Here is a 27601-nt window from a genome sequence, read left to right on the forward strand (position 1 = left end):
TTTTCTTTTGAGCGGACAGACTCATTGGATCCACAGTGGTAAGAATCTTTAAAAACTTCAGTTGTTTCATACTAAGAAATTTGCATTGTGGTTTTAAAGTTTTTTTTTTAACTTTAGTATGATATTTATTATTTATTGGCAGCTCTGATAGTTTTTCATAGTGAACATAGTCCAGGACACACAATTATGCCCTTCTAGAAGGTCCCAGTGACACTAGGGCAACAATATTTTGTGAGGTATAAAACTTGGCATATGTGGAATCATTGAATATATGTACTTTTATATCTACTTTTGTATGTTTAATTGAGGTGAGGTCATATGATGATTTGAAAAATCAGTTACTGGTTCTACAAGTTTACATTCCCACCAGTAAAGGAGGAGGGTTCCCCTTTCTCCATATTCTCTCCAGCATGTGTTGTCACTTGAGTTTTTGATCTTAGCCATTCTGATGGGTGTAAGGTGAAATCTCTACCCAGCAGGGTATCTAAGCAGATGCTGAGACTCACAGCCAAACTTTGGGCAGAGGGCAGGGAATCTTTGAAAGAAGGGGGAGACGGAAAGACCTGGAAGAGTCTGGAGCTCCACAAGGAGAACAACAGAACCAAGAAATCTGGGCCCAGGGGTCTTTTCTGAAACTGATACTCCAACCAAGGACCATGCATGGATATAACCTAGAACCCCTGCACAGATGTAGCCCATGGCAGCTCAGTGTCCAAGTGGGCTCCCTAGTAATGGGAACAGGGACTGTCTCTGACATGAACTCAGTGGCCTGCTCTTTGATCACCTCCCCCCGAGGAGGGGTGCAGCCTGACCAGGCCACAGAGGAAGACAATGCAGCCAGTCCTGATGAGACCTGATAGACTAGGGTCAGAGGGAAGGGGAGGAGGACCTCCCCTATCAGTGGACTTAGAGAGGGGCATGGGAGGAGAAGAGGGAGGGAGAGCGGGATTGGGATGGCTTGAGGGAGGGGGCTACAGCCAGGTTACAAAGTGAATAAATTGTAATAAATAAAAAAATTTAAAAATAAAATTCAAGGGCCCCCTCAGCAGCCAGATAAAAAAAAAGAGAACTTAATAACTCTCAGCATGTTCATAGTGCTTTGTAATACAGTTTTCCATCTTTTAAATGTTTTTATTTCTGTAAACAATCCTCATGCCTTTATTCTCTTGTCTTCTACCAGCTGGCGGCTCATAGTCTGTTGTTTCTCTGTTCTGAATTTTTCATATGACTGAAATCATACGTTTGTGCCCTCCTGCTCCACAGTGCTTTGTGGTGCTCCCACGTTGCAGTACCTGTCAGCACTTTTCCTCCCTTTGGAGGCTCTCAGCATTGTTCTTGTAAACACCATAGCACTTTCATCCATGCATCCATCTGTGGGCTGTTGTGGACGCCCTTTTCTGAATAGCCCTGCACAAATACTGAATACTTGATTTTAGTTTTCTTTGTATATTTATTCACCTGTAGGTAGACTTTCTGTACTTTAAACTTTCTTTGGAATCATCAAGCTGTTTCCAGAACTAGAGGATGAACCAGTTTTTCATTGCAGTAACACTATGTAAGAATTGCTTTCCAACTGTCTTGTTACATTTTTTCTACTTTCCTGTCATTAAATGACCTTTTGGATGAGAATTGGTTTATCATAGTTTATTTATTTATTTTTCATTTTTTTTTAAGTTCGGTAATAGAAATGATGTTCATTCCTAGAGCGGTGGCACATGCCTGTAAATCCCAGCACTCAGGGAGACAGAGGTAAGCGGATCTCTGAGTTTAAGGCCAGCCTGGTCTACAAAGCAAGTCTAGGACAGCCAAGGCTACATAGAGAAACCCTGTCTCAAACCCCCCCCCCACAAAGAAAAGAAAAATGTTAAAAATACCTATTTTTAATGTGTTGCAGGCCATTCTGTATTTTCCTGGGAAAAATACCTATTGGTGTCACTTCAAGTCCTTTGCCCATTTAACATTTTTTCCTGATAACTCAAGGCTGTAGAAGAACTGTTTATCTTCTGCTTATTACACTACTTAAATTTTGTTTATATGTGATTTTCTGTGTTGTCATGCATGTGCCATGCAATCTGTAGGTCAGAGGACTGCTTGTGGGAATCAGTTCTCTTTCCATCACGTGGATCTAGGGGACTGAGTTTAGGTTGTTAGACATGGTGGCAGGTGCCTTTACCCACTGAGCCATCTCACTGCTCGCTCTTGAGTATTGGATTATATTGCAGGTTTAAGTCTGAAATAATGGCAGAAGAAACAAAAGAAAGACTAAACTATATGGATACTTTTTATGGTCTGTTTGTCTCCTCTGTTCAGCTATTTGACCTATTTTCTATTTTAGGTTTGCATTATTGTATTTTCTGTTGTCTAATATGCCACCTAATTTATTATTAGCCTATGTAGCTGTGATTTTTGAATCTTTGCAGTCAACTAGTTGCAGATTGAAAAATATTCCAACTGAAATATGCATTTATACTGAATAAGTACAGAGTTTTACTTGTCTTTCATTTAACAATGCAGTGTAACACCTATTTATTTAAGTATGTATGTTATATTGTATTGTATTGTATTAGGCTTTGAACTCATGTAGATCTTTCTGCCTCACCTTTCTGGGTGCTAAGATTATAGGCTTGGGCCACTGTGTTTGACATCATTTTTGGCTTTTTGAGACAGCTCACTGTGTAGCCCAGTCTATGCCAGTTCTCTCTGTACATATAAAGTGTTTGGGCATTGCCTGCATGTGTATGTATGTATCTTGTGCATGGCTGGTGCCCTCAGTGGCCAGATGGTGCTGTGAGATTCCCTGGAACTGGAATTACAGATGGTTTGTGAGCAGCAATCTCTCTCTCTCTTTTCAAGACAGGGTTTTTCTGTGTACCCTTGGTTGTCCTGGACTTGCTTTGTAGACCAGGCTGGCCTTGAATTACAGACATATGCCTGCCTCTGCCTCCTGAGTGCTGGGATCACAGGAGCGCGCCATTGTGCCAGTTCAGCAGTTTCTCTTAATCGCTGTCTCCAGCCCTGTCAATCGGTCTTTGAATATGCGTATTCCTCCTGTCTCAGCCTTTTGAGTATTGCAGGCAGGAGCCAACATGTGCAACAAATGTGTTAGTCAAGGTTCCTAAACGTTTTCTTTCTCTTCATAATCCTAAGGGTACTGGGGATTGCACTCAGACCCTTGCATGTTAAGAAAGCATTTTACCACTGAACACCAGCCTCAGTTCCAATGCCACTTAATTTCAGGGTTTTCGTGTGGTGGAGGTGTTTTGAAACTTATCCTCTTCAGGTACTAGGGCACAGTTGTGTTTCCTTCCCTTCCCTGCCCTGGCAACTTCTCTTTTCTTGGTACTGAGTATGGAAACCAGGGCCTTGACAGTGTTAAAGATCTGGTCTCCTGCTGAAGTTTACCTCCAGCTTCTGTGTTTAATTTGTTAACAGATGCCTCTGATAGTTGGAATCGAGAGTGCTTGTTGGGAAGACTGTATTTTGTTTTGTGTATTTAGCCTACTATTTTGTGGTTTAGCTCACTATTTAGCAAACTTGGGTCAAAAAGCCAAAAGGGCTTTCTGCCTGTTTTTGATGCTCTGTAAACTTGTAATGGTTTTTAGTTTTTAAGAAGATTGAAATAAAATCAAAAGGAAACTCATATTTCATTGTATAGAAAATTACACAAAGTTCAAATGTCAGGGTACAAATGCAGTGTGTTTGGGAGGCAGCCATGCTCACTCATTTGTGTATTTTTTCTGGCTGCCTTTCTACCTCAGTGGCAGGGTTGAGTAGCTGAGACATTGTGTGGTCCATAAGTCGGAATCATTTAATATATTTGGCCCTTTGCAGGAAAAAAAATTGCCTGGCAATAGGTCCCCAATAAATATTTGTTGAATGAATGAATCCTAACTCATAGTAGCACAAAAGATTTTAAATGGGAAAACTTTCAGTCATGTAGTTCTTGAAAATTTGAGCTTAGTTGATTATGAAATATGTCCCCAAATGGTGTGTGTGCGTGTGTGCATGTGTGTTGTGTTTGTTAATTGATTGTGAAATATGTCCCCAAATGGGGTGTGTGTGTGCATGTGTGTTGTGTTTGTTTTGAGTGTGTGTGTTTTTTTTTTTTTTTTTTTGTAGCTCAGTTTCCTTGGCCACCTTTCCTTCATTCTGTTGATATTATGAACCAATAAGGAAGTACTAGAGAATTGATAATTTTTGGAATAGTGTTGGCTAGGATAGGAATAATGCATTAATCCCTCCCTCCACTTGGGATGGGCTCTCATTATGTAGCTCAGGCTGGTGTGGAGCTGCATTTTTCTTACTTTACTTTAAAAAGGTTTGTAATGGAATATGCACCCTCCCTTTCCTCCTTTCTTTCTTCTTCTGTTCTGGGAATCAAGCCCCAGTGTCTTGCATGCACTAGGCAAGTTCTGTGCTACTGAGCGCGTTGTATTTACATCCCTATTTCTCTTACAAGAGATTCATCAAAGTTTGCTTTAAGACATTTCCTCCTTACTACTTTAAGATGAGTAAAGCTACTAGGTTGTCAATAGAGGCAGTAATTAAAACAATTTCAGTAGACTACTTAATTTGAATGGGTAAAAATTATAACCTGTTAGTGATTGATCAATAGATATATGAGTTCCACTAAGAGGAATGTTGGAGATTGGACAGATATAAATCAGTTTATATAAAATGACCTTGTGCTGTTTTGTTTTTTATATACTTGAAAACTGAATTGTTTGCATCTGTAAGAGATGTTCATAGAAGTTACATAATAATCCCCCAAGGTACAGTACACCCTGTGGCTGTGCAAACTGTCCTTATTTTATGTTTTCATCAAAGAACACTCAATAGAAAATGCAGGTTGTTTCTAGTGAACAAGTGAAGTGTTGCAGCACTTGGCTGGATCTTGCCACATGTTACTGTAGGACTCACTCCCTGTCATGGCAGTGCAGGGACTCCTGGCTTGCCACTTCCATCCCATTCAAAGGGGTCTTGCTCTTTGAAGCTTTGTTTTTGTTTTGTTTTGTTCTCTGAAATTTCTCTATAAGAATGTCATGCAAGAACTAGTATCTAGCTCGCTTAGTGCGTAATAACTCACAATAATAATTATTCTAATTTACCTCATTGTAATTAACTGCTATTTAGACATTTTACAAACATTTGTCATGTTTGAATAAAACATTGCTTTAGACTATGGTATACAACAGTTAAAAAGACAAAGGGTCATGTGCGCTGTGGGAAGAATGAACAAGAGAAATTAAGATGTAAGTGATGCACTCTATCTTAGTTAGGGTTGTCTGGATTTGGGTTACTGTTGCTGTGATGAAACACCGTGCCCAGCAATATTTGGGGAGGAAAGGGTTTATTTGGCTTATTTTTCTATATTACTGTTTGTCTTGGAGAGAAGTCAGGACAGAGACAGGGCAGGAACCTGTAGCCACGTGTTGCTGCAGAGGCCACGGAGGGTTATTACTCACTAGCTTGGTCCATGTGACTTGCTCAGCCTGCTTTCTTATGGAACCCGGGACTAGCTGCCCAGGGATGGTACCACAGGGGTCTGGCTCTCGCCATTAGTCACCAATTAAGACAGTGTCAGCAGGTTTACCTACAGTCTGTCTGTAAAAGGCATTTTCTCAATTGAGGAGCCCTCCTCTCCAGTGACTAGCTTGGATCAAGTCACACACACCTTTAAAGCCAGCACTGGGAGGCGGAGGCAGGCGGATATCTGAGTTTATATCATGAATTCAGGTTTGCCAGTGCTCTCAAAAAATAGTAAGGTAGTGAGAGGGATTGTCACCTAGATGGGAAAGTGCTGTGAAGGTGGCAGTGTAGCTGAGTTAGTCAGGAGGGCCCTCTGACATGATGACAGTAGAGCAGAGAGTGGAGAGCAAAGGGCCATGAGGAGCTAGGAGAGCTTTCAGAGGAAAGTGCTCTACCGACCTTTCTCAGGACTTCGTTGCTGTTAATTCTTGTCACCGCGCACGATCCCTGTCACTGTCAGCTATTCACGTGTGTGTGCGTGCGCCTTGTGTCAGTTGGCCTCTCCTTTCGCTAGAGCTCCTACTAAGCTCAGCATTTCAGAGAGATGAATGAACAACAGATTGAGGTCTGGGTGAGGCGTTCTCAGGGTCCTAAGGGGCTCTTGCTTAGAGAGTAGAAGGGAGACAGTTGGAAGAGGGAAGAATGGGCCTGCCTCTGAGGACAGTGGTTCTCAACTTTCCCAGTGCTGTGACCCTTTAATACAGTTCTTCATCGTGTGGGGACCCCAACCATAAAAATATTATTGTTGCTACTTCATAACTGTAATTTTGCAACTGTTATGAATCATAATGTAAATATTTTTGGAGATAGAGGTTTGCCAAAGAGTCCCAACTTACAGATTGTGAACTGCTGTAGGGTCATGGAAGCCTTGAAAATTAGGATTTCAGGTTTCAGGCTAAGTCTGAACAAGGGAATGACTGGGTCTGACACACTTTAAAGAATTACTGGCTTTTTCCTGAATAGAAAGCTAATTCTACAAAATCTCATGTCAAGCTGCATGGTGATGTGTTCCTGAAATCCTAGCACTGGGGACATTAAGGCAGGAGATACCTGTTCAGACCAGCCTGGCCTACATAATCAGATCCTTTTTCAAAAAACCAAAACCAAATCAAATCAAGTCACATCAATTTGAATGCAAGTCTTAAGGCAGTTATATGTTCATCTCTCTTGGCTGTGTAATTACGTGTTGTGTTGTTGAGTCTGGTGAGTGCATGCTGAACTTTGACAAGCCTGTTAAAGGATTTTCTACTTACGTTCTTAGTAGTATGTGGGTTCAAGTTGCTCAACATTCTTGCTAGTACTTAGTCTCTTTGTCAGTCTCTTTAATTATGGCTGTTATAGTGGCTGTGTTGTGTGTCACTGTCATGGCAATGTTTCTTAGATCTGGTGGAAGTCTAGGAAAATGCTTAAGTTTGTAGATGACTTTGAATATTGGGTAAGCTTTAGGTTGATCCAGAATTGTCCTCCTTTTCTAGTACTATTGAGTGCACCCAACTTGACATCATTTTACAGATTGCCTTAACGGTTTGATGTGTGAGCACTTTTCATATTTGATCACACTGCTATTTTGGGATGAGGGCTTATGCAATGACTCTAAGAGTGTTCAATCTAAACTAAATTCTTCCTTTGTTGAAGGTCAAATAAGCCTTGAGATTTGTCTCACTGCCATTTAATTGTAAGATTTTATATTGTTAGCTTTTCATCCGTAGTTTTTAGTTGGACTTTAAGTATGATATAGGCTTCCCTAACATCACTTAGCATATGCATTAACTTTTAAAACGCAGTACTGTTGTTTTCCTTTAGGTTCCAAATACATTACTGGTCCCCAATTCTAGGCCTTTATGCTTTATCTACCTTACAGCTTTAAACTTTTTAAAACTTAGGTTTATTTGTTTTGTTTTGCCTGTATACATGCCTGTGCAACGTGTGTGCTTCATGCCTGTGTAGGTTAGAAAAGGGCATTGGATGATCTGGAACTGGAATCTAACCTGGGTATTCTGCAAGAGCAACATATGCTCTTAAGTGCCTAGTCACCGCTCTAGATCTCTAAACTTATTTTGACCATGGCTCGATTTTAACATTATTCTTGCCCTTTGGAGACAGGGTGTCATGTAAGCTCAAGCTGGTCTCAGACTTGCTAAGTAGTGGAGAATGACTTCCTGCTGCTAATTTTCTTGTTCAGGATTTTTACTCATTCTCTACCATTCTTAATTTGGAGCTAATAGAACCCTGAATATAAAATGCATTTTTAATATATATTTATAGAACTTCATACTCAAGTGTACCATATTTAGTCATTTCTATTCCTTTCTCTCTTCCCTGTAGTCCCCCCACCTGCATGATTGCACTTTTTTTTTTAAAATTTGTTGATATAGACATATGAGTGCCATAGGAAGCCTGTGGAGGTCAGAGGACAGCCGTGGGAATCAGCTCTCAGGCTTCTCACTCAACTATAGGTTCTGGGAATTACATACAGGTTGCCAGACATTCGTGGCACATACTTTTCCTGCTGAGCCCCGTCTCCCAGCATTATGTGACTTTTTGAGATATAACTCATATTTGTGAATAGTTCATAGTGTCTTTATAACATTTTATCTAGCACAAGTGCCCAGTTTCCTTAACTTTTACCACTCCAGAATGAAACATTTTAGCCCTTAGCAGTTGCTTCCTTTCTTCCTCTTATGGTTCTACTCTACTTAGGGATTTGCCTATTTTGCAAGTTTAATATAATTGGGATGCCTATATGGCCTTTTGTGTCTGGCTTCTTTCTCCTTAGCATAATTATTTTTAAAAAAGGTTCTTCGAGTTTGCATTGTTCATCAATATTTCACCCTATTTTTGTTGCTGATTAATACTGTTCTTTTTTTATTTTTTATTTTTATTATTAGTTATATTTTATTAACTCTCTATCCCAGCTGTATCCTGCTCCCTCATTCCCTCCCAATCCCACCTTCCCTTCCTCATCTTCTCCCTGCCTCTTTCTAAGTTCACCGATGATAGGGGAGGACCTCCTCCCATTTCATCTGACCCTGGTTTATCAGGTATCTTCAGGACTGGCTGCAAAGTCCTCCTCTGTAGCCTAGCAGGACTGCTCCTCCCTTGGGGTGGGGGGTGGGGGAAAGGTCAAAGGGCCTGCCATTGAGTTCCTGTCAGAAATAGTCCCTGTTCCCCTTACTATGGGAAACCAGTTGGTTACTGAGCTACCATGGGCTTCATCCAAGCAGAGGTTCTAGGTTATATCCGTACATGGTCCTTAGTTGAAGAAACAGTCTCATAGAAGACCCCTGTGCCCAGATATATTTGGTCCTTGTGGAGCTCCTGTCCTCTCCAGGTCATACTAACTCCCCCTTCTTTCATATGATTCCCTGCACTCTGCCAAAGGTTTGGTTATGAGTTGCTGATTAATACTTTTCTTATGCAGAGATACCATATTTTGTGTAATGTATTTTTTGGCAGTACTTGAGTTGTTTTTACTTTTTTGTCACTGAATAATGGCCTATTTTGGTAGACATATATTCTCATTTCTCTTACATATACGACAAGTGGAAATTTTGGATTCCTTGGTAACTGTGTTAAACTTCTGAGGCCCTCCGAGTGGTGGTGGTGTACACCTTTAATCCCAGCATGCAGAAGGCAGAGGCAGGCCAGCCTGTCTGAATTTCAGGACAGCTAAGACTACAACAGAAACCCTGTCTCAACAGCAGAGTAAACCAACCGACCAACCAAAGAAACAAAGAAAAAGCAACTAAAACTCTTGAGCGTCTACTAGATGTTTTTCAGATTGGCTGTACCTTTCACAGTCTTTTTAGACATGTCTGCATGCTCTCATTTTTCCATGTCCTTGCCAATATATGTTATTATCTAATTATAGCCATCCTTGTGGGTGTGAAATAGTATTTCATTGTGGTTTTGATTTACCCTTTTTGATGACAAATTACGTTGAACATCTTTTCATGTTCTTATTGGTTATTTATATAACGGTGGAGAAATGTTTATTTATATTCCCTTCCCATTTAAAAAAGTTTGAGGAACTTTTATGAACTCTGAGTAGAAGTCATTCATCGTATGTGTTTTGGCCTGCAAACATTTTCTTCCATTCTGTTTCCTTTTTTCATTAGTGTCCTTTGAAACATAGAAGATTTTAGTTTTAGCTGAGTGAGGTGGCACATGCCTGTAATTCCAGCACTCGAGGCTTAGAGAGGCAGATGCCCGTGAGTTCGAGGCCAGCCTGGGCTACAAAGGAAGTCCAGGGCAGCCAAGGCTACACAGAGAAACCCTGCCTTGAAAAACAAAACAAACAGACAAAAAATTAGTTTTGGTAAATTGCAGTTTATTTATTTTTTTATATTGCTTGTGCTTTTGATAAAAGAAAAAAACAACCACTATGTAATTCAGTTTTTAAGAATTTTTTAAAACTGAGACAGTATTTTACCATGTAACTGGCTGGCCTTGAATTTATCGAGATCTTGCTTACCTCCACCTCCTGTTTGCTGGGATTAAAGATGTGTGCCACAATGTCTGGAGCTCACGCTATTTGGCTCTGTGTTTAATTATACACATATACATTTGTGGTTTCAATTCACATTTAGGTCTTTGATCCACTTTGACTTAATGTTTGTATTTGGTGTGAGCTAGAGATGTAGTTTCTTACGTATGATGTCTAGTCCCAGCACTATTGAGTGAAAGGATTATTCTTTTTTTATGAGTTGTTTTGGCATCCTTGTTTAATTGATTGTGCATGTTTTCGTGAAAAGGTTTCTGTAGTTTGTTAAATGCCCTTTCTGTATGTCTTCTAACGATTCCCTTATTTTATTAACATGGGTTATTTTGATTAATTTTATTTTTCAAGATATTAAACCAACCTTGCTTTTCTGAGATCCCTCTTGTTCATGATACAAAACTCTTGTTTACATTGTGCTGGTTTGTTTTGATTTTGTTTCTTCAATGATTTTGATGTTAGTATCTACAAAGTATATTGATCTCTAATTTTGTTATACTATTTTAGAGACATACTGACATCTGCATGAGTCTTAGAAAATGTTCTGTTTCCTTATAGTTTCTAGAAGGGCTTATGAGGGACTGACATTAATTATTTTTTAAGACTAATAGAATTTAAATTTGTTTTATTTTTTAGGATTCTCCTTTTACAAATGCAGGAATGGGATCTAATCTAAATCTCTTAGGAGAAATTGAGTGTGATGCCAGCATAATGGATGGAAAATCCTTAAATTTCGGAGCAGTTGGAGCACTGAGTGGTATGTGGGCATTTTGACATAGAATGTCTGTTGTTTGAACAACTACATCTGTTACCACTTCATGTCTTCTGCAGACTCATTTCCAGTCAGTGAATTAATCAATTGACTAATTAATTAATTAATTATAATTAAGGCAGGGGTTCTCTGTGTAGACCAGGCTGGCTCCCAACTCAGAGATTCGCCTGCCTCTGCCTCCCAAATGTTAGGATTAAAGGTGTGTGTCACCCACCAAGGCCTGGCTTAGTCCCATATTTTTAACATGGGGAAGTTGAAACAATTATTATTCCTCCTTAACCAAATTAAGAACATAAAATCTTAGGTATAAACAGTTTTAAAGAAAACAACGAATGCTAGGGCTGTAGTTTATTTGGTAGATCACTTGCCTAGTTTCTACAAGGTCCTGACTCTGAATTTTGACACTGAAAAGCAACAACAACAACAACAACAAAACATAACAAATAAAGCAGTGTCCATGTTTGGTTAGAAGTCCATTACTCTTCTCTAGTCCTTAAAGAGATTATAGACATTTAATACTTAATTCAGAATAGTTTATTAACTTTGCAACTTGAAAAGTATTAACATTAATACATCTTAGGTGATACCAATAAAATTTACTTTTTATTCCATATGTCTTTCCTTTTTATCTCTGTTTTTCCCTGGTTATTAACCAGTAAAAAAAATCTGAGTTATTTACATAGTAGAGCTATGGTTTGTGAGTATGGTTGTTTTAAAAATTGAATGTTGTTCTATGTGCATGATATGTAAGTGAGCATACACATGTGTGCCTCACTGTGCGCATGTGGAGGGTAGAGGAAAACCTAGGTGCTGGTGTTCTCTTGCCCCTTGGCTTAGGAAGGCTTTCTCATGATTTCTGTCACACTGTGCACTGGAGGCTACCTGTCACAGGAACTTCGAGTGGTTTTGCCGTTTCTACTTCACATCTCATGGCAGGAACACTGAGATTGCAGAGGCATGCCACCCATCCATATTTTTAAGTGTGTTCTGGGGCTTAAGTCAAGTCCCTGCTGAGTCATCTCACTGGCCCACATGAATAGATTTTAATGAAACAGAATTCCCTTCTTTTCTTTTTTCCTCCCTTCCCCTATCTCCTTTTCTTCCTTCCTCCTTTGTTAAAGGAGAATCTTATGTAGCTTAGACTGTCCTTGAGCTTGCTTTGCAACCCAGGCTCGTCATGATTTCATGATTACCCCTGTGTTTGTCTTTTGACTGTTAGAGTTTTAGGTTTGCGACAAATACCCTGCCACTGTGGGAACTTTTTCTCTTTAAATCAGAATCTTGTAGCTGTAATTTTTCATCATTTACTTCATTTTCAGCAAAGAACTTATGGTATAAGATAAACATTCCAGAAATCATTAAAATGATTTCTGTCCATCATTTTAAAAAATTTACATATATTTCTATATCACTTTGGGCTAAAAGTGCTCTTATCAATATTCTCTGAGTGAAATCCCAGTGCTTGATTTCTTGATGAAAATCGTTGCTTTGGAAAGGACTTTCATGCTCTTCTTGCATGCCTCAGGAAAAAAAAATCTTTTACTCTTTACTCTGATCTTCTGGTGTGATGGCTATTCTCAGTAGTCAATCTACTCTATCTGGATTTAACAAAAAACACAAAGAATAGGTACTGGTGGGAAGTTTTCTTAATTATAACTTTTGAAGTGGAAAAACTTTTTAATCTGAATGTTTTTATGTGATAAAGATGCACCTTCAGTCTGGGCTGCAGGTTTTGGTTGCAGCCAATATGTATATAGGAGATCTTGGCTCTTTCTCTTTTTTCTGTTTGCCCTACTTTTGGTTAGTTAATTTTTTTTCTAGTATTAGAGCCTACTTATTTGGAATTCTGGCATACACTGAAGATCATCTGAGATCTCAGCATTAAATGTCATCTTGTTAGGATTTAGATCAGTAGGCTAGAGAGATGGCTCGGTGGTCAAAGGTGTATACTACTTTTATAGAGGACCCAGGTCTAATCCCAGCAGTCTTCAGCAGTTTACAACCACCTGTCAATCCAGGTTAAAGGGAACTGAAGGCTCTGTCCTCTGTGAGCACCTGTGTTCCCCAGACTCCCACACAGAACATTGTCACAGTCCAGAAAGGCTCTTTATGCTTTTTGCTAGTGCACACTTGCTGATTCTCCCCACCTGCAGATGTGGTTTTGAACCAATATGTCTCCTCCTGAATTTGCTGTGAGTGGAATAAGATAACTGTGTTTCTCTCTCTTTTTTTTTTCCTTCTCAATATGCATGTGAGATTTATCCACAGTTTGTGCCACAGTAATTTATTTTTCTATTGCTTGTCATTTCATTTTGCTTTGAAGTCTGTAACTTATTTCACCTACTGTCACTTGAGACATTTGTAGTTTCTGGTCCTAGACCATTTTCAATAAAGTTATACAGAGTGTTCTTTTACATATGTCTTGGAAATAAGCACTAACTTTTTCTGACTATATCCTACGAGTTGACCTCAGTATTAGGTGTCTTACTGCTTTGCTAGTGGCTGCTGCTAGTTTTCAAAGTAGTCTCTGTGCTTGCATTCCCACTAGACAGTGTAGGAGCATTTCTGTAACTACAGTTATTGATTATTATTGAAATTCAGCAAATGTGATATTTCTGTATTTGTATTGTTTTGAGTTTTCCTATGATTAATTATACTAAAGTACTTTTTCTTCTATCTATACAACCTTTAGACATTCTTGTTGAAAAGTTTTCATTTACAACTTTTTAACATATTTATTGAATATTCTTTTTTATTGCTTTTTAGATATATTTTGTATATCTAGATAAAAATCCTGTCAGATACATATATGATGGAAATTTCTTTCCAAGCTGTAATTTCCTTTTTTTTTTTTTTTTTTCATTCTGTTAATGCTGTCTTTGGGTGAGCAGGTTTTCTATGATAATGCATTTAAGGAATCAACTTTTATTTTTTTAATCTTTATTGAATGTGCATGGGTATTTTGACTGCCTGCATGTATGTCTGTGCCCTACTTGTGTGCAGTGCCTACTGAGGCCAGAAAAGGGCATTAGGTGCCTTGCAGTTAGAATCAAAGATGGCTGTGAGCTGTATGGGTGCTGGGATGGAACCTAGGTCCTCAGAAAGAGCAGCCGGTGCTTTTACCTGCTGAGTTATTTAGTTATTCCTCTCTCTCTTTTTTAAAACCAGCGGGTCATTGTATTTTAAAAAGTTGCACTTATCCGAAGTTAGGAAGCCAGTCTCTCTTATTTTCTTTGTTATTTTTTTCATTGTTTTTACCTTGAGCATTTGTTTTTCTTACCATGTTCAGACTAACTTTTCTGTGTGTTAGGGGTCAGGATTTACTCATTTTTTTTTTCTGGGTTTAAAATGAGTTATTGCCCTTTATTGAAAAGATACTTCTTTCCTTACCAGATTCTATTGGGAATCAGGTGAAGTCCACGGGAAACGGCTTGTTAATGTAGCTGCCATAGCTGGCCCTACACCCCAAGGGGAGGGGTTGTTCTCTACTTGAAAGGGTTTGCGTATCACTGAAATGCTGTTTTTTGAATTATTACAAATTATTATTATCTTTACTGAGAGTCTCATCATGTAAGCTCTAGCTGGGTTAGAACTCACTGTGTAGACTTGGCATTCTTGGTTGGCAGTTCTTTTTTATTTCAGGGCTTGATGTATATCATTCCTTGCTTTCCTGACAGAGTTCTTAAGAGACCTGGCATCTCTTACGTGTTTTCTTTGTAGGTGAGCTGGTGCTTTCTCTTACAACTCTTAATGTTGTTTCTCTGTTTTTGAAGTTTTAATGACTTAATTGTAATAAATCTCAGACATTATATTAATAATAAAGAATCAAAAAGAAGATGGGAATGAGGAAAGAGAACAAGAGGGAATGAAGTAGGAAAAAGAGGAAAAGTATATGAGTTAGAGGTAGGAGAAGTACTAGAGAAAACACCATAGAATAGGTTCAGAAAAGAAAAAACAAACAAACAAAACAGCAATGAAATCCATGAAGCAAGATGAATGCTAAAACAACTAAACACTCACATACAAAAGTGAAAATTAAAACAATGTAAAATTATGAAATAGGATAGAATAAGCATGTCATCAGTTAGCACAGTCTTTTAAATGCTGTGGTTGGCATTTAAAGAAAAATGTGGGTCCTAGGGGTTGAGCTCAGGTCCTTGTGCTAGTGCGTGAGCCGCCGCCTAGGTTCTGTCTTGCGGCTGCTGTAATTTAGGAAGAGGAATCTTTCTGCATATCAAAATAAATGGCTCCAGAGAGTTTTCTCCACCGGACTAGGCTCCTGCACAAGACTCAGTTTGGTCTGGGAGTTCCTCCATCCTAGCTATGGATTGCCACATCTCTCCTTAGAGAAATTATGTACTTCATGTAGTGGAGCCTAAAATGAGGTGGACTAAAGTCCATGCAATAGCCAACATTATTCACAGCCTCAAACAATTTATGCTCGGAGGGTTGGGAATTCCATGAGTAAAGTGTACAATCAGAAGGGCAAGATATATGTAGCACAAACATGTTTTTCCATAGAGGCATATAAACAAATAACAGTATCCAGTTGTAATGAATGACCTAAAGTAGACTCGCTCCTATCTGGGAGGGTTATGAAAGCACATTTCAAGAACAAGTCTGTGATTATTTAAAGAAACTGAGGTCACAAGACTCTTGTTTTGTTTTTATGGAGTTTTCTCACAAGCATTCAGAATTCCCCTCACATGACTTCGTTCTTGGACTGTGTTCCAACAACAAAGGAAGGAAACAACAGCATTAGCAGCCCATAAAATGATAATGCTCCTTCTCCTCCTCTTTCCCCTCTTTTTCTTTCTCCTTCTCCTCCTTCTCTTTCTTCTAGCTCTTGTTGTCCTGGAATTCATTCTGTAGACCAGGCTAGCTTCCAGTTTGGAGATCAGCCTGCCTCTGCCTCCTAAGTGCTGGGATTAGAGGCATTTACAATCTGGCAGGATGGCAAAGAACTCTTTACCAGCTGCATTCAACACTGGGCTAATATCCAGAATATGCAAAGAATTGAAGAATTTAAATACCAAGGAAATAAAACTGACAATCTACCAATGATCAGATGGACCAAGGATAAAGTTAAAAAAAGAAATACAAATGACTAATAGCTAAGTGTTCAATATTCCTGGCTGTCGTAGAAATGCAGTTTTAACTACTTTGTGGTATCACTTCACCACAATCAAAACCATCCAAAAACACGACAGAGATGTTGGAGAGTATGTGAGAGAAAGGAGCCCGCAATCATGGTAAGGCTCCAGATTAACACCATCCTTGTGGAAATTAGTGTGGAGAGCTCTCAGAAATTAAAAGTAGGACTACTGTATGACCCAGCTCTCTCTCTTCTGGGATATACTAAGAGCTTCACACCTACCACAGAGATATTTGCATCCTCAGGTTTATTGAGCTTTAGTCACTATAACAAAGTTGTCTTTCACCAGATAACTAGATAACAGCTATATACAGAATGAAGTATTACTCAGCTCTAAAGAAAAATGAAGTTAAAAATTGCAGAAAAATGGATGGATTTAGAATGTAAGGTCACACTATCTCAGAAAGAAAAAAAATGTATGTAATTCTTCCATGAATGGAATCTAGCCAATAATAGATGTATATATGTAAACAGATGTACATGTAGGTACCAGTATGACAAGAAGAAAAGAGAACAAGAAAGACTAAATATAAGAGGTAAAGGAGGATTAAATGCAGGAAATGGACATGGGTTATAAAAGAAGATATAAAGTTAATTGGGATTTTGTTGTTGTTCTAGTTCTGTCATGACTCTCTTGTTATGTTTTGTGAGGCAAAGTCTTACTCAATAGCCTGAAACTTACTATATATCCTAGGCTAGCCTCAAATATTTGGTAATCTTTTTTTTTTAAACATTCTTTTTTTAAAAATTTATTTATTATGTATGCAGTGTTCTCCCTCCATGTATACCTGTACAGCAGAAGAGGACACCAGACCTCATTATAGATGGTCATGAGCCACCATGTGGTTGCTGGGAATTGAACTCAGGACCTTTGGAAGGGCAGCCAATGCTCTTAACCTCTGAGCCATATCTCCAGCCCATATTTGGTAATCTTTCTGTCTCAGTATCCCAAGGGCTGGGATTACAGGTGTGATCAGGTTTTCCCTGCTGTGTGTTCAGTGTCCCATGTTCTGAGTGGTTGGGTAGATGGGCTGTGGGACACAGACACACTTGTATTAACCTTTGCTGCTTGGGCTCTCCTCCCATCAGAAAAGGACTCTGGCTGTTTTTCTGCCCACAGTGTGTAGGTTTACCTGAATATACTGTATTACCACTGTGTTCAGAAATTGTAATGCTTACTTCTTAGTCTCAGGTCAGAGTTCCCCTAGAGCCGTGGTTCTCAGCCTTCCTAATGCTGTGGCCATTTAATACAGTTAGTTTCTCAAGCTATGCTAACTTTCAACCATAAAATCATTTTCATTGCTACCGCACAGCTGTAATTTTGCTACTGTTATGAATCATAATGTCAATATTGATATGCATATGGTCTTAGAGGACCCCCCTGTAAGAGTCTTTTGACTCCCAAAGGGGTAGCTATCCACAGGTTGAGAACCACTGCCCTACTGCCTTGTCTAGCCTCAATAGGAGAAGATGCCTTTTGTCTTACTGCAATTTGTTATGCCAAGGCTGGTTGATATCTATGGGAGACCCCCCTTTTCTGAAGAGAAAGTGAAGAGAAGGGCTGGGAGGAGAGAAGGGAGAAGAAATTGTGGTCAGGATGTAAAGTAAGGGACTGGAGAGATGGCTTAGTGTGTAAGAGCAGTGGCTGCTCTTCCGGCAACCACATGGTGCCTCACAACTATCTATAATGTGATCTGACATCCTCTTCTGGTTTGCAGGTGTATCTGCAGATAGAGGATTCCATATTTAAAATAAATAAACATATATATATATATATATATATATATATTTAAGGATGTATGTCAGAGGGAGAAAACAGGGAACGGGACAGGAGCCTACCACAGAGGGCCCCTGAAATATTCTACCCAGCAGGGTATCAAAGCAGATGCTGAGACTCATAGCCAGACTTTGGGCAGAGTTCAGGGAATCTTATGAAAGAAGGGGGAGAGAGAAAGACCTGGAGGGGACAGGTGCTCCATAAAGAGACCAACAGAACCAAAAAAATCTGGGCACAGGAGTCTTTTCTGAGATTGATACTCCAACCAAGGACCATGCATGGAGATAACTTAGAACCCCTGCATAGATGTAGCCCACGGCAGCTCAGTGTCCAAGTGGGTTCCCTAGTAATGGGAACAGGGCTGCCTCTCACATGAACTCAGTGGCAGGCTCTCTGATCACCTCCCCCTGGGGGTGGGAGGCAGCCTTCCCAGGCCACAGAGGAAGAGAAGCCAGCCAGTCCTGATGAGACCTGATAGGTTATGGTCAGAGGGAAGGGGAGGAGGACCTCACCTATCAGTGGACTTGGGGAGGGGTATGTGAGGAGATGAAGGAGGGAGGGTGGCTTTTGGAGGGGACAAGGGAGGGGGCTACAGCTTAGATACAAAATGAATAAATTGTAATAAATAAATAAAAAAGGATTTAAAGCAATCAAGTAAACAAACAAATAAATAATATCCAAGTTAAAAAACAAAAAAGAGAACCACTTCCTTAGCAAATCTTTAAGCTATTATTGTGTTCATGTGTGTAAGCTTTGGTGTACATAAAGAAAAATTTCCAAGGCATTTTAAAGTTGTTTTATTGAAATAGTCATGAAATGAAGTAGAGAGATATGAAGATGTTTCTGATTTTTTTATACCAATTTTATTTTATAGGCATCAAGAATCCAGTCTCAGTTGCAAATAGACTCTTGTGTGAAGGACAGAAGGGCAAGCTGTCTGCAGGCAGAATTCCTCCCTGGTAACCACTTTGTTTCTTTTGACTTCTGTTGGATTGTTAGTGTGTGATGGCTGCTTTAATTCATAGGGGACTGCTGCTCTTGGTTCCTTGCAGCAGTAACATGTTTTAGACTAAGGCATACTTTGTTCTGTAATGGTGGAGCAATATACTGTTGATGAGCTCCAGATGGAATAGGGAGGTTGGAGTTAATTTCTGGATTTATGTGTCGTTAATTCTCAAGAGGATTTTGTGTTGTGAATCTCAGAACCTGTCATAGATAGTGGGGCCTATTGTCTGAAGTAATTAGTCTTGGGATGGTCGTAGAAAAATGTACATTGCATATTGTGAATAGTCATGATTCAACTACTCTCCAGCACTAATGCTTAAGAATGTCTTGTCTTTCACCTTATTCATCTTAACGAGAAGAGATAAAAAGGGTTAAGAGATCATTAGAACAGACTTACAAGTCAGTGTCGTGTGTGTGTGTGTGTGTGTGTGTGTGTGTATGTGTGTGTGTGTCGTTTGTGGTGGGAAAGCTGTACTATAAGATGGGCCTGTCGTTCTCCCGTGGTGTAGCCCATTGCCCCAATTGGTCATCACATGGTTTAGAAAAGCACAGCACAAATTAAAGTTTGAAAAGTGGGTGGGAAAGATGTGTGACTCAGAGGTTAAGAGCACTTGATTCACCCTGAGTCTTTTCTTAGTGCCCATATGGTGTTTTATACCTATATATAACTCCAGTTCCAAGGGACCTGATGCCCGCTTCTGACCTCTGTGCACACCAGGTATATGAATGGTATATATACATGCAGGCAAAACACTCATACACACAAAGTAAAAATCAGTCTTAAAAAAAGTACAGTATAAAATTTTCTCAGTATAAAGCTATAAACAGCCTAAATGACTGAGTGGTTAACATTTTTGCTTTCTAGTCCTGTTACTAAGTACAGAGAAGAAGGGTGACAGTAATGTTAATTTATGTCACAGCACAGAATCTTCTAGCAAATGTTTCCACAAAGTTTAAGTTCTCACAAATGTAGATATTGAGACATTCAAACTCACAGTTGTAGCGTGTCTGGGTTTGGTGTGGGCTTTCTTCTTGCCTTGTAGGTAGTTGCTATCTTGTGTTGTCCTCTCACTGGAAGTTTATGGGAGAGGGAAGGGGGAGAGCAAGTTACAGAGGGACAGATGGGGAGAGGAGGGTAAGAAGAGAGGGAGAGAGAGAGGAAAAGGGAGGGAAGGAGGAACAAGAGGGGAGAGGGAGAAGACAGTGAGAGGAGAGAGAAAGTGATAGAGGTGGGTTGGGAATGCTGTTTCTTTTATAAGTACAGTAATACTTGTCATGGGGATCTTATCCTCATGGTGAGCTCCCTCATCCCATAGCAATAAATCTTTACATTGTAGAATTGAAAAAGAAAGTTAACTTATATTTTGTTTCTTTTTGATATGTTGAGACAGGATCTCACTGTGTAGGTTTGGCTGACCTAGAACTTGATTTATAGTTTAGGCTGGCTCACAGAACATTGTCTGCCTCTGATTCCGGAGTGCCCAAGATAAGGTGTGCACCACCATGCCCAGCTATAATTTCTAAACCAACCGACCAACCAACCAACCAACCAAACAAGCAAACAAACCCTCAAGTCCCGAAAAAAACCTACAAAATAATATTATGAACAATTTAATACCACCTAATAAAATATAATATAAATAAAATATAACCAAAATATTTGAGGTTACCTAGACTGAGCTTTTCTTTCTTCATGCTTCTTTTAAGATAGGATATTGTCATTTAGCCCAGAGTGGTTTTGAACTTGTGATTTTTCAGCCTCTTGATTGCTAGGAGTACAGGTATTAAACCATCAGACTCAGCCAACTAAAGTCTTATTAGTGGATCCTCATCTTTCACACTGTCCCGTATTCCCGTGCTGAGCTGTGGAGTTCCTGTGCCTAGTAACAATTGTCCTGAATTGAAGCTTTTCTAATTTTTCTAATTTTTAAGTAGACTTTTATGTTATTTGTATTTTCTATTTACATATAAACGTATGCATTTACATAGTTGTGTTTTGTAAGACTAATAAAAATATGCATTATATTCTTACTTTTTTATTTCTGCAATGAGACACCATGACCAAGCAGTTTGTAGAAGAAAGAGTTTAACTGGGCTTACTTCTTGTTCGGAGGGTTGGAGTCCATTATGACAGAATGAAGGCATTGCAGCTCAAGCTGTGAGCTCACAGTCACAAGCAGGGAAACAGAGAGCTAACTTGAAATGGCGTGAGCTTTTTCTTTTTTTAATTAAAAAATTTTAAAATTCACTTTACATCCTTGTTGTAGCCTCCTCCCTCCTCCCAGTTCCACCTTCCCATCCTTCCCATCCCCTCCCCTTTTACTCAGAAATGGGGAGCTCCCTTTCCCACTCAGCCTAGCTCTTCAAGTTGCATCAGGACTGAGCATATCCTCTTCTCCTGGAAAGTCAGTCCTGCCAGGGGAAATGATCAAAAAGCTGGCAAGTGAGCCCATGTCTGATGCAGTCCTCACTTCCCTTACTAGAGGACTCACATGAGGCCTAAGTTGCCCATCTACTACATCTTTGTAGAGGGCTTAGGTACAGTTCATGCAAGGTCCTTGGTTGATGCTTCAGTCAGCAAGCCCCTCTGGTTCCTAGCGGTCGTCTTCCTGTGGAGCTCCTGTTACCTCTGGGCCCTTTTCTCTTTCCTCCCCCTTTTCCACAATACACTTCTCAGCCTTGGCTGTCCTGGAGCTCACTCTGTAGACCAGAATGGCCTTGAATTCAGAAATCTGCCTGCCTCTGCCTCCCGAGTACTGGGATTAAAGTTGTGTGCCACCACCACTGGTGTGAGGTTTTTGAAACCTTAAAGCTTACCCCTGGTAACATACTTCCCCCGGCTAATAGTGTACACGTCTTTGTTCTCTGTAACAGCCATCACCTGGGCACCAAGTGTTCAAGTGCTTGAGGTTTATGAGGGACCTCTCATTCTAACTACCTCATGTGTAGGGTTAGAGGGACCTCTCATTCTAACTACCACCTCTCATTCTAACTACCTCATGTGTAGGGTTATTGGACACTTTGGAAGGATTAGGTAACTGACTATGGGTTGCTCATAAAGGGAAGAAGGAAGAAACAAGTAGTTGTTAGAATCACTTCTTGTGCTCTTGGAGTTCTTTTCAGAAAGCCCTTATCTGTTCCTATAACTGGAACTCTTTTTCCTCATATCTTCTAGTATCAAAGTTTAAGGTCCTACTTAAGGTCTTCCATTCATTTTAAATTGACTGTTGTCATGTGAGATACACAGATTTCGTTTTGTTGTTCTACTTAGGAAAACTCAGGTTTTGTTGAAGAAGCTCACCTCTTTGCTATGTGTGTGTCTGCATTTCTGGGTTTCTATTTAGCCACACGATTATGAGTGTAAACTATAGTGTGCTGTGTTGCTCAATAGTGATGCTAGGTAGGTTATATATGTCAGATATTTTTGTTGTTCTTATATGGGTTCTTGCTATGTTGCCTAGGCTATCTTGGCACTCATCATTTAGCATGAGCTGGCCTACTTCTGTCACTTGAGTGAGGATGGATGACAGATGTCTGTGACTATGCCCTGTTATCAGATGTGTTTTTCACTTTTGATATTTTGTTCCCTTTCCTTCCTTTGCTAGATCTTGCAAACACTAGGCAAACGTCATGTCACTGACCTATGCTTCCATCTCATTTGAGGACATTTCCCTAAACAATAGGTGTTATAGTTTGTTTCTCTGTTGCTACACTAATCATGGACCAGAACCCCTTTGGAGAGGGAATAGTTTATTTGGCTTACCATTCCATATCACAATCATCATTCAGGCAAGTCAGAGTAGGAACACAAGCCAAAGCTGGAGGTAGGAAGTGAGGTCAACACTGAAGAGTGCTGAATCCTGGCTTGCTTTCTCTGGATTGGTCAACTACCCTTGTTAGTAAACTGCCCACACATGGACACGCCCATAGGCCAATCTGAAGGCCCTCCCTCCACTGAAGATCCCTCCTCCTGGGTGTGTCAAGCTGAAGCTAGCTCTGACAGTGGGTGCATCTGCATGCTCCTCTCCGTTTAGGAACAGCTGGATATGGCTCATGTATAGGTCTACAACTTCCTGACTTTGTTTTTCTTTCCTTTTTCTTCCTTTCACTTGGAAGTTTGCATTGCTTGTGCTTTACCATTCTCCTGTGGTATCCAGTCACCAGAAAATCCCATGCAGTCTAGTTTGTTATTTCTCACTTTTCAGTTATTTTCATACATTTGATTACTGCCTTTAAAAAAGGCTTCTGTCTATGAATATATATGAATGGGGTTATTAATTGCTTTAATATCTTTGTTTACTGTGTTTATCATTTTTATTACTTTTAGATTATGTTGAGTTGGGTGATCCTCTCCCCCCCCCCCCCGGTTATATTTTTCTGCTTGGTAGTTTGTTTTTTTTTTTTTTTTATTACATTGCTGGCATTGTAAATTTTACATTTTTGTGTATTGAATTTTTTATATTTTAGTAGGCATTCTTAAATTTTATTTCAGGATGTGGCAAAGTTATTTAAAAAGTTTGGTTCTTTTCAGGTCCTGCTTTAGACTTTGTTTCACAGGCCTACAGAATGCATTTAATGTTGAGCTAGTTTTGACTTGTTATAAGGCAGAACTCTTAGAGTATTATATCAGATGATGTCAGAGTGAGAAAGTTTCTTCTAGGTGTTGGGACCTTAAAGTGTACTTGGCCCTATCTGAACTTGTTGCCTTTGTAGTTGTAGGTTGTGTGTTTCAAGGCTTTGGTTAATTCTGTCTTTCTTAGGTTGTGATCATCATTCAGCAAACTGCTAAAAAGGTACAGATCTCTGGGGTCCTCTTTGTGCAGTTGTTTTCACTCTGGTACTTTGTCCTGTGAACTCCAGCCATTCTGGCTTCTAGTGGCCCAGTTCCATCTGTTTGCCCTAGAGACTGCTGGGCTAGACCTAGAGGTTCTAGGATTGTGGCCTAGAACCTCTCTGGAAATTATATCAGTTAGCTCTCTGATTGCAGCAAGGCACATTTTATGTTCTTCCTTTTTGTTGCCTGGTGTCTGAAACGGTTGATTTTCATATTTGCAGTTTTCATTGATCCAGACAAGAGGACAAGTTTATTCTACTACCCTAATCTTGCCTAGCAGAGAAAAATCTTTACTCACCTGGAAGCTCGCTGTAAATTACTAACAGTAGTAATTTAAAAGTAGATTCTTCTAGTACCTGTATCAGTTTAACCAGATTTATCATTTTTTTTTCTTCAAAAAAAAAAAAAAGGTATTTTTAAAAACTAGTTTGAGCCTTAGAAATCCATGCAGTCTCCCCTGGTCCCACATAGTATTTTATGGCATGAGTTCTCTCTTCTTACATGCTGATGGTAACATTTCCCAGCTATGCAGTACACCCGTTAATGAAAGAGCCTGGGCCTGAAGTTTAGTTTCCTAATCTGGGCAATGATAACTGGCTAATTACCACATTCGTACATTTGATATGGGTTTCATTCATTGTCTTAAAATGTTACAGAGCTTTTTAGGATAAGACACAGTTTGAGATAGGAGAACTTAGTCCTACACTTACCCACGTTATGTTTTTAGGAGTTTGTGGACTCCATCTAGGTTACGTGCTTATCACCATTGTTGCAGTTACTCAGCACAGGACATCTAAGTATGTGTTGTCCCAGGTCCCTGTCCCTTCATCCTCCTCACTTGCTCCCTCCTGTTCCCCTCCCACCCCTTCTTCCACCGCAGTCTCTCCTTTCTTCACTGCCAATGTTCAATTCATTTCCCCTTCTGATTGAGACTCAGGCATCCTTCCTTGGGGCCTCCTTTCTATTTAGCTCCTTTGGGCCTTTGGATTGCAGCATATTTATCCTGTACTTTATGGCTAATATCTGCTTATATGTGGGTACACACCATGCATGTCTTTCTGGATCTGGTTACCACACTCAGGATGATCTTTTCTAGTTTTATGCATTTGCCTGCAAATTTTATTATGTCCTTTTTAAAAAGAGTTGAGTAGTATTCCATTAGGTAAATGTAGCCTAACTTCTCTATCCATTTTTGGCTGGGAGACATTTAGGTTGCTTCCAGTTTCTGGATATTACAAGTAAAGCTGCTGTGAACATAGTTGAGCAGGTGTCCTTGTTGTATGGTGGAGCCTCTTTTGGGTATATGCCCAGGAGTGGTGTAGCTGAGTCTTGAGGTAGAACTGTTCCCAGTTTTCTGAGAAAGCGTTAGATTGATTTGCAGAGTGGCTGTACACGCTTATATTCCCACCAGCAGTGGAGGAGGGTTCCCCTTGGTCCACACACTTGCCAACATATGATGCCACTTGAGTCTTTGATCTTCTGAAGGGTCTACAGTGGAATCTCAGAGTCACTTTGATTTGCATTTTCCTGAGATGTTGAATATTTCTTTAAGTACTTCTTGGCCATTAGAGATTCTTTTATTGAGAATTCTCTGTTCAGCTCTGTATTCCATTTTGAATTGGATTATTTGGTTTGTTGGTGCTTATTTACTTATTTGAATTCTTTGTATATTTTGGATATTAGCTCTCTGCTGGATATAGAGTTGGTGAAGGCATTTTCTCGTTATTGAGTATTTTCCATCAGTGTTCATCAGGGAAATTGATCTAAAATTCTTTTTCTTTGTTGGGTCTTTGTGTGGTTTAGGTATCAGGGTCACTGTGGCCTCATAGAATGAGTTTGGTAATGTTCCTTCTGTTTCTATTTTGTGGAAGAGTTTGAAGAATATTGGTATTATCTTTTCTTTAAAAGTCTGGGAGAATTCTGCACTGAAACCATTTGGCCCTGGGCTATTTTTGGTTGGTAGACTTTTAGTGACTGCTGACTGCTTCTATTTCCTTAGAGGTTATAGGTATATTTAAATTGTTTACTTAATCTTGATTTAACTTTGGTAAGTGATATCTATCAAAAATCATTCATTTTATTTAGATTTTCCAGTTTTGTAGAGTATAGGTTTTTGAAATAAGACCTAATGATTCTTTGGATTTCCTTGATATATGTTACATCCCCCCTTTCATTTCTGATTTTGTTAATTTGGATATTTGTTCTCTGCCTTTTAGTTAGTTTGGCTAAGGGTTTGTCTGCCATGTTGGTTTTCTCAATGAATCAGCACTTGGTTTCCTTGATTCTCTTTGTTTCTAATTTATTAATTTCAGCCCTGAGTTTGATTATTTCCTGCTGTCTACACCTCCAGGGTCTGTTTGATTCTTTTTATTCTAGAGCTTTCAGGTGTTAATTTGTTAGTGTGAGATCTTCTTCATGAAGGCACTTAATGCTATGAACTTTCCTCTTACCACTACATTCGCTGGGACCCAGAGGTTGGGTCTATTGTACCTTCATTTTTATTGAATTCTAGAAGTTTTTAAGTGTTTTCTTTATTTCTTCCCTGACGCAGTGGTCATTAAGTAGAGAGTTTTCAGTTTCCATGAATTTGTAGGTTTTCTGTTGTTTCTGTTGTTGTTGAAGTCCAACTTTAATCCATGGTGGTCTGATAAGATACAAGGGGTTATTTTAATTTTCTTGAATCTGTTGAGGCTTGTTTGCTTTTTTGTTTTGTTTTGCTTTTGGAGAACGTTCCATGAGGTCTTGAGAAGAACGTATATTCTTTTGTGTTTGGGTGAAATGTTCTGTTGAAATCTCTTAGGTCCATTTGATTCATCATGTCTCAGTTCTATTATATCTCTGCTTAGTTTCTGCCTCAATAATCTGTCCATTGGTGAGAATGGGGCGTTGAAGTCTCCTACTATTACAGTGTGGTGTTTGATGTGTGATTTAAGCTTTAGTAGTGTTTCTTTTACAAATGTGGGTGCCCTTGAATTTGGGGCATAAACATTCAGAATTGAGACATCATTTTAATGGATTTTTTCTTTGAGTATGAAGTGTTCTTCCCCATCTCTTTTGATTAATTTTGGTCGAAAGTCTATTTTATTAGATACTGCAATGGCTACTCCAGCTTGCTTCTTGGGTCCATTTGCTTGGAAAACCTTTTTCCAGCCCTTACTGTGAGGTAGTGTCTATCTTTGTCACAGAGGTGAGGTGTGTTTCTTGTATGTAGCAGAATGATGTATCCTATTTTTGCACTCATTTTATTAGCTTGTGTCTTTTTATTAGGGAATTGAGTCCATTGATAGTGAGAGATATTGATGGCTAATGATTCTTAATTTCTGTTATTTTGATATTGGTGGTGGGTGGAGAGAGAGAGAGAGAGAGAGAGAGGGGAAAGGAGAGAGAGAGAGTCTTCTTTTAGTTTTGCTGGTGTGGCCTCATTTATTCCTTGTGTTTTCTTGGGTATAGTTAACCTTTTTGGGTTGGAATTTCCTTCTAGTATCTTTAGGGCTGGATTAGTGTATAGATACTGTTTAATTTTGGTTTTGTCATGGAATATCTTGTTTTCTCCATCTATGGTAATTGAAAGTTTTCCTGGGTATAGTAGTCTGGGCTGACATCTGTGGTGTCTTAGGGTCTGTAAAACATCTGCCCAGGCCCTTCTGGCTTTTAGTGTCTCTGTTGAGAAGTCGGATGACAATCTGATAGGTCTACTTTTATATGTTACTTGGCCTTTTCCCTGGCAGCTTTTAATATTTGTTCTTCATTCTTTATATTTAGTATTTTGATTAATATGTGGCAGGAGGATTTTGTGTGTGTGTGTTTAATCTGTTTGAAACATATATGCTTCCTGTATGTTTATAGGCATTTTTTTTCCCCTCTAGATTTAGAAAGTATTCTTCTATGATTTTGTTGAAAATATTTTCTGGGCCTTGGAACTGGGAATCTTTTCATTCTTATTCCTTTTATTCTTAGGTTTGGTCTTTTCATAATGTTCCAGATTTCTTGGATGTTTTGTGTAAGGAACTTTTTAGATTTAACATTTTCTT

General features: G+C 39.3%; 1 protein-coding gene across 14 annotated transcripts in view; it reads left to right on the plus strand.

Moving 5' to 3' along the window:
- Tasp1 (taspase 1) overlaps positions 1-27601 on the plus strand; it is a 225635-nt gene that overhangs the window by 31128 nt on the left and 166906 nt on the right. For all 14 annotated transcript variants that reach the window (XR_009591656.1, XM_060383183.1, XM_060383190.1 and 11 more), the window contains 2 exons: positions 10664-10784; positions 18606-18690. Coding sequence is in view for 13 of the 14 variants with exons in the window: in XM_060383183.1 (XP_060239166.1) it covers positions 10664-10784; positions 18606-18690 (206 nt within the window). In the remaining variant the exon portion in view is untranslated. The remainder of the gene's footprint in view (positions 1-10663; positions 10785-18605; positions 18691-27601) is intronic.

This window comes from Meriones unguiculatus, chromosome 4 (genome assembly GCF_030254825.1).
Source record: "Meriones unguiculatus strain TT.TT164.6M chromosome 4, Bangor_MerUng_6.1, whole genome shotgun sequence".
In the NCBI taxonomy this organism is placed as follows: domain Eukaryota; kingdom Metazoa; phylum Chordata; class Mammalia; order Rodentia; family Muridae; genus Meriones; species Meriones unguiculatus.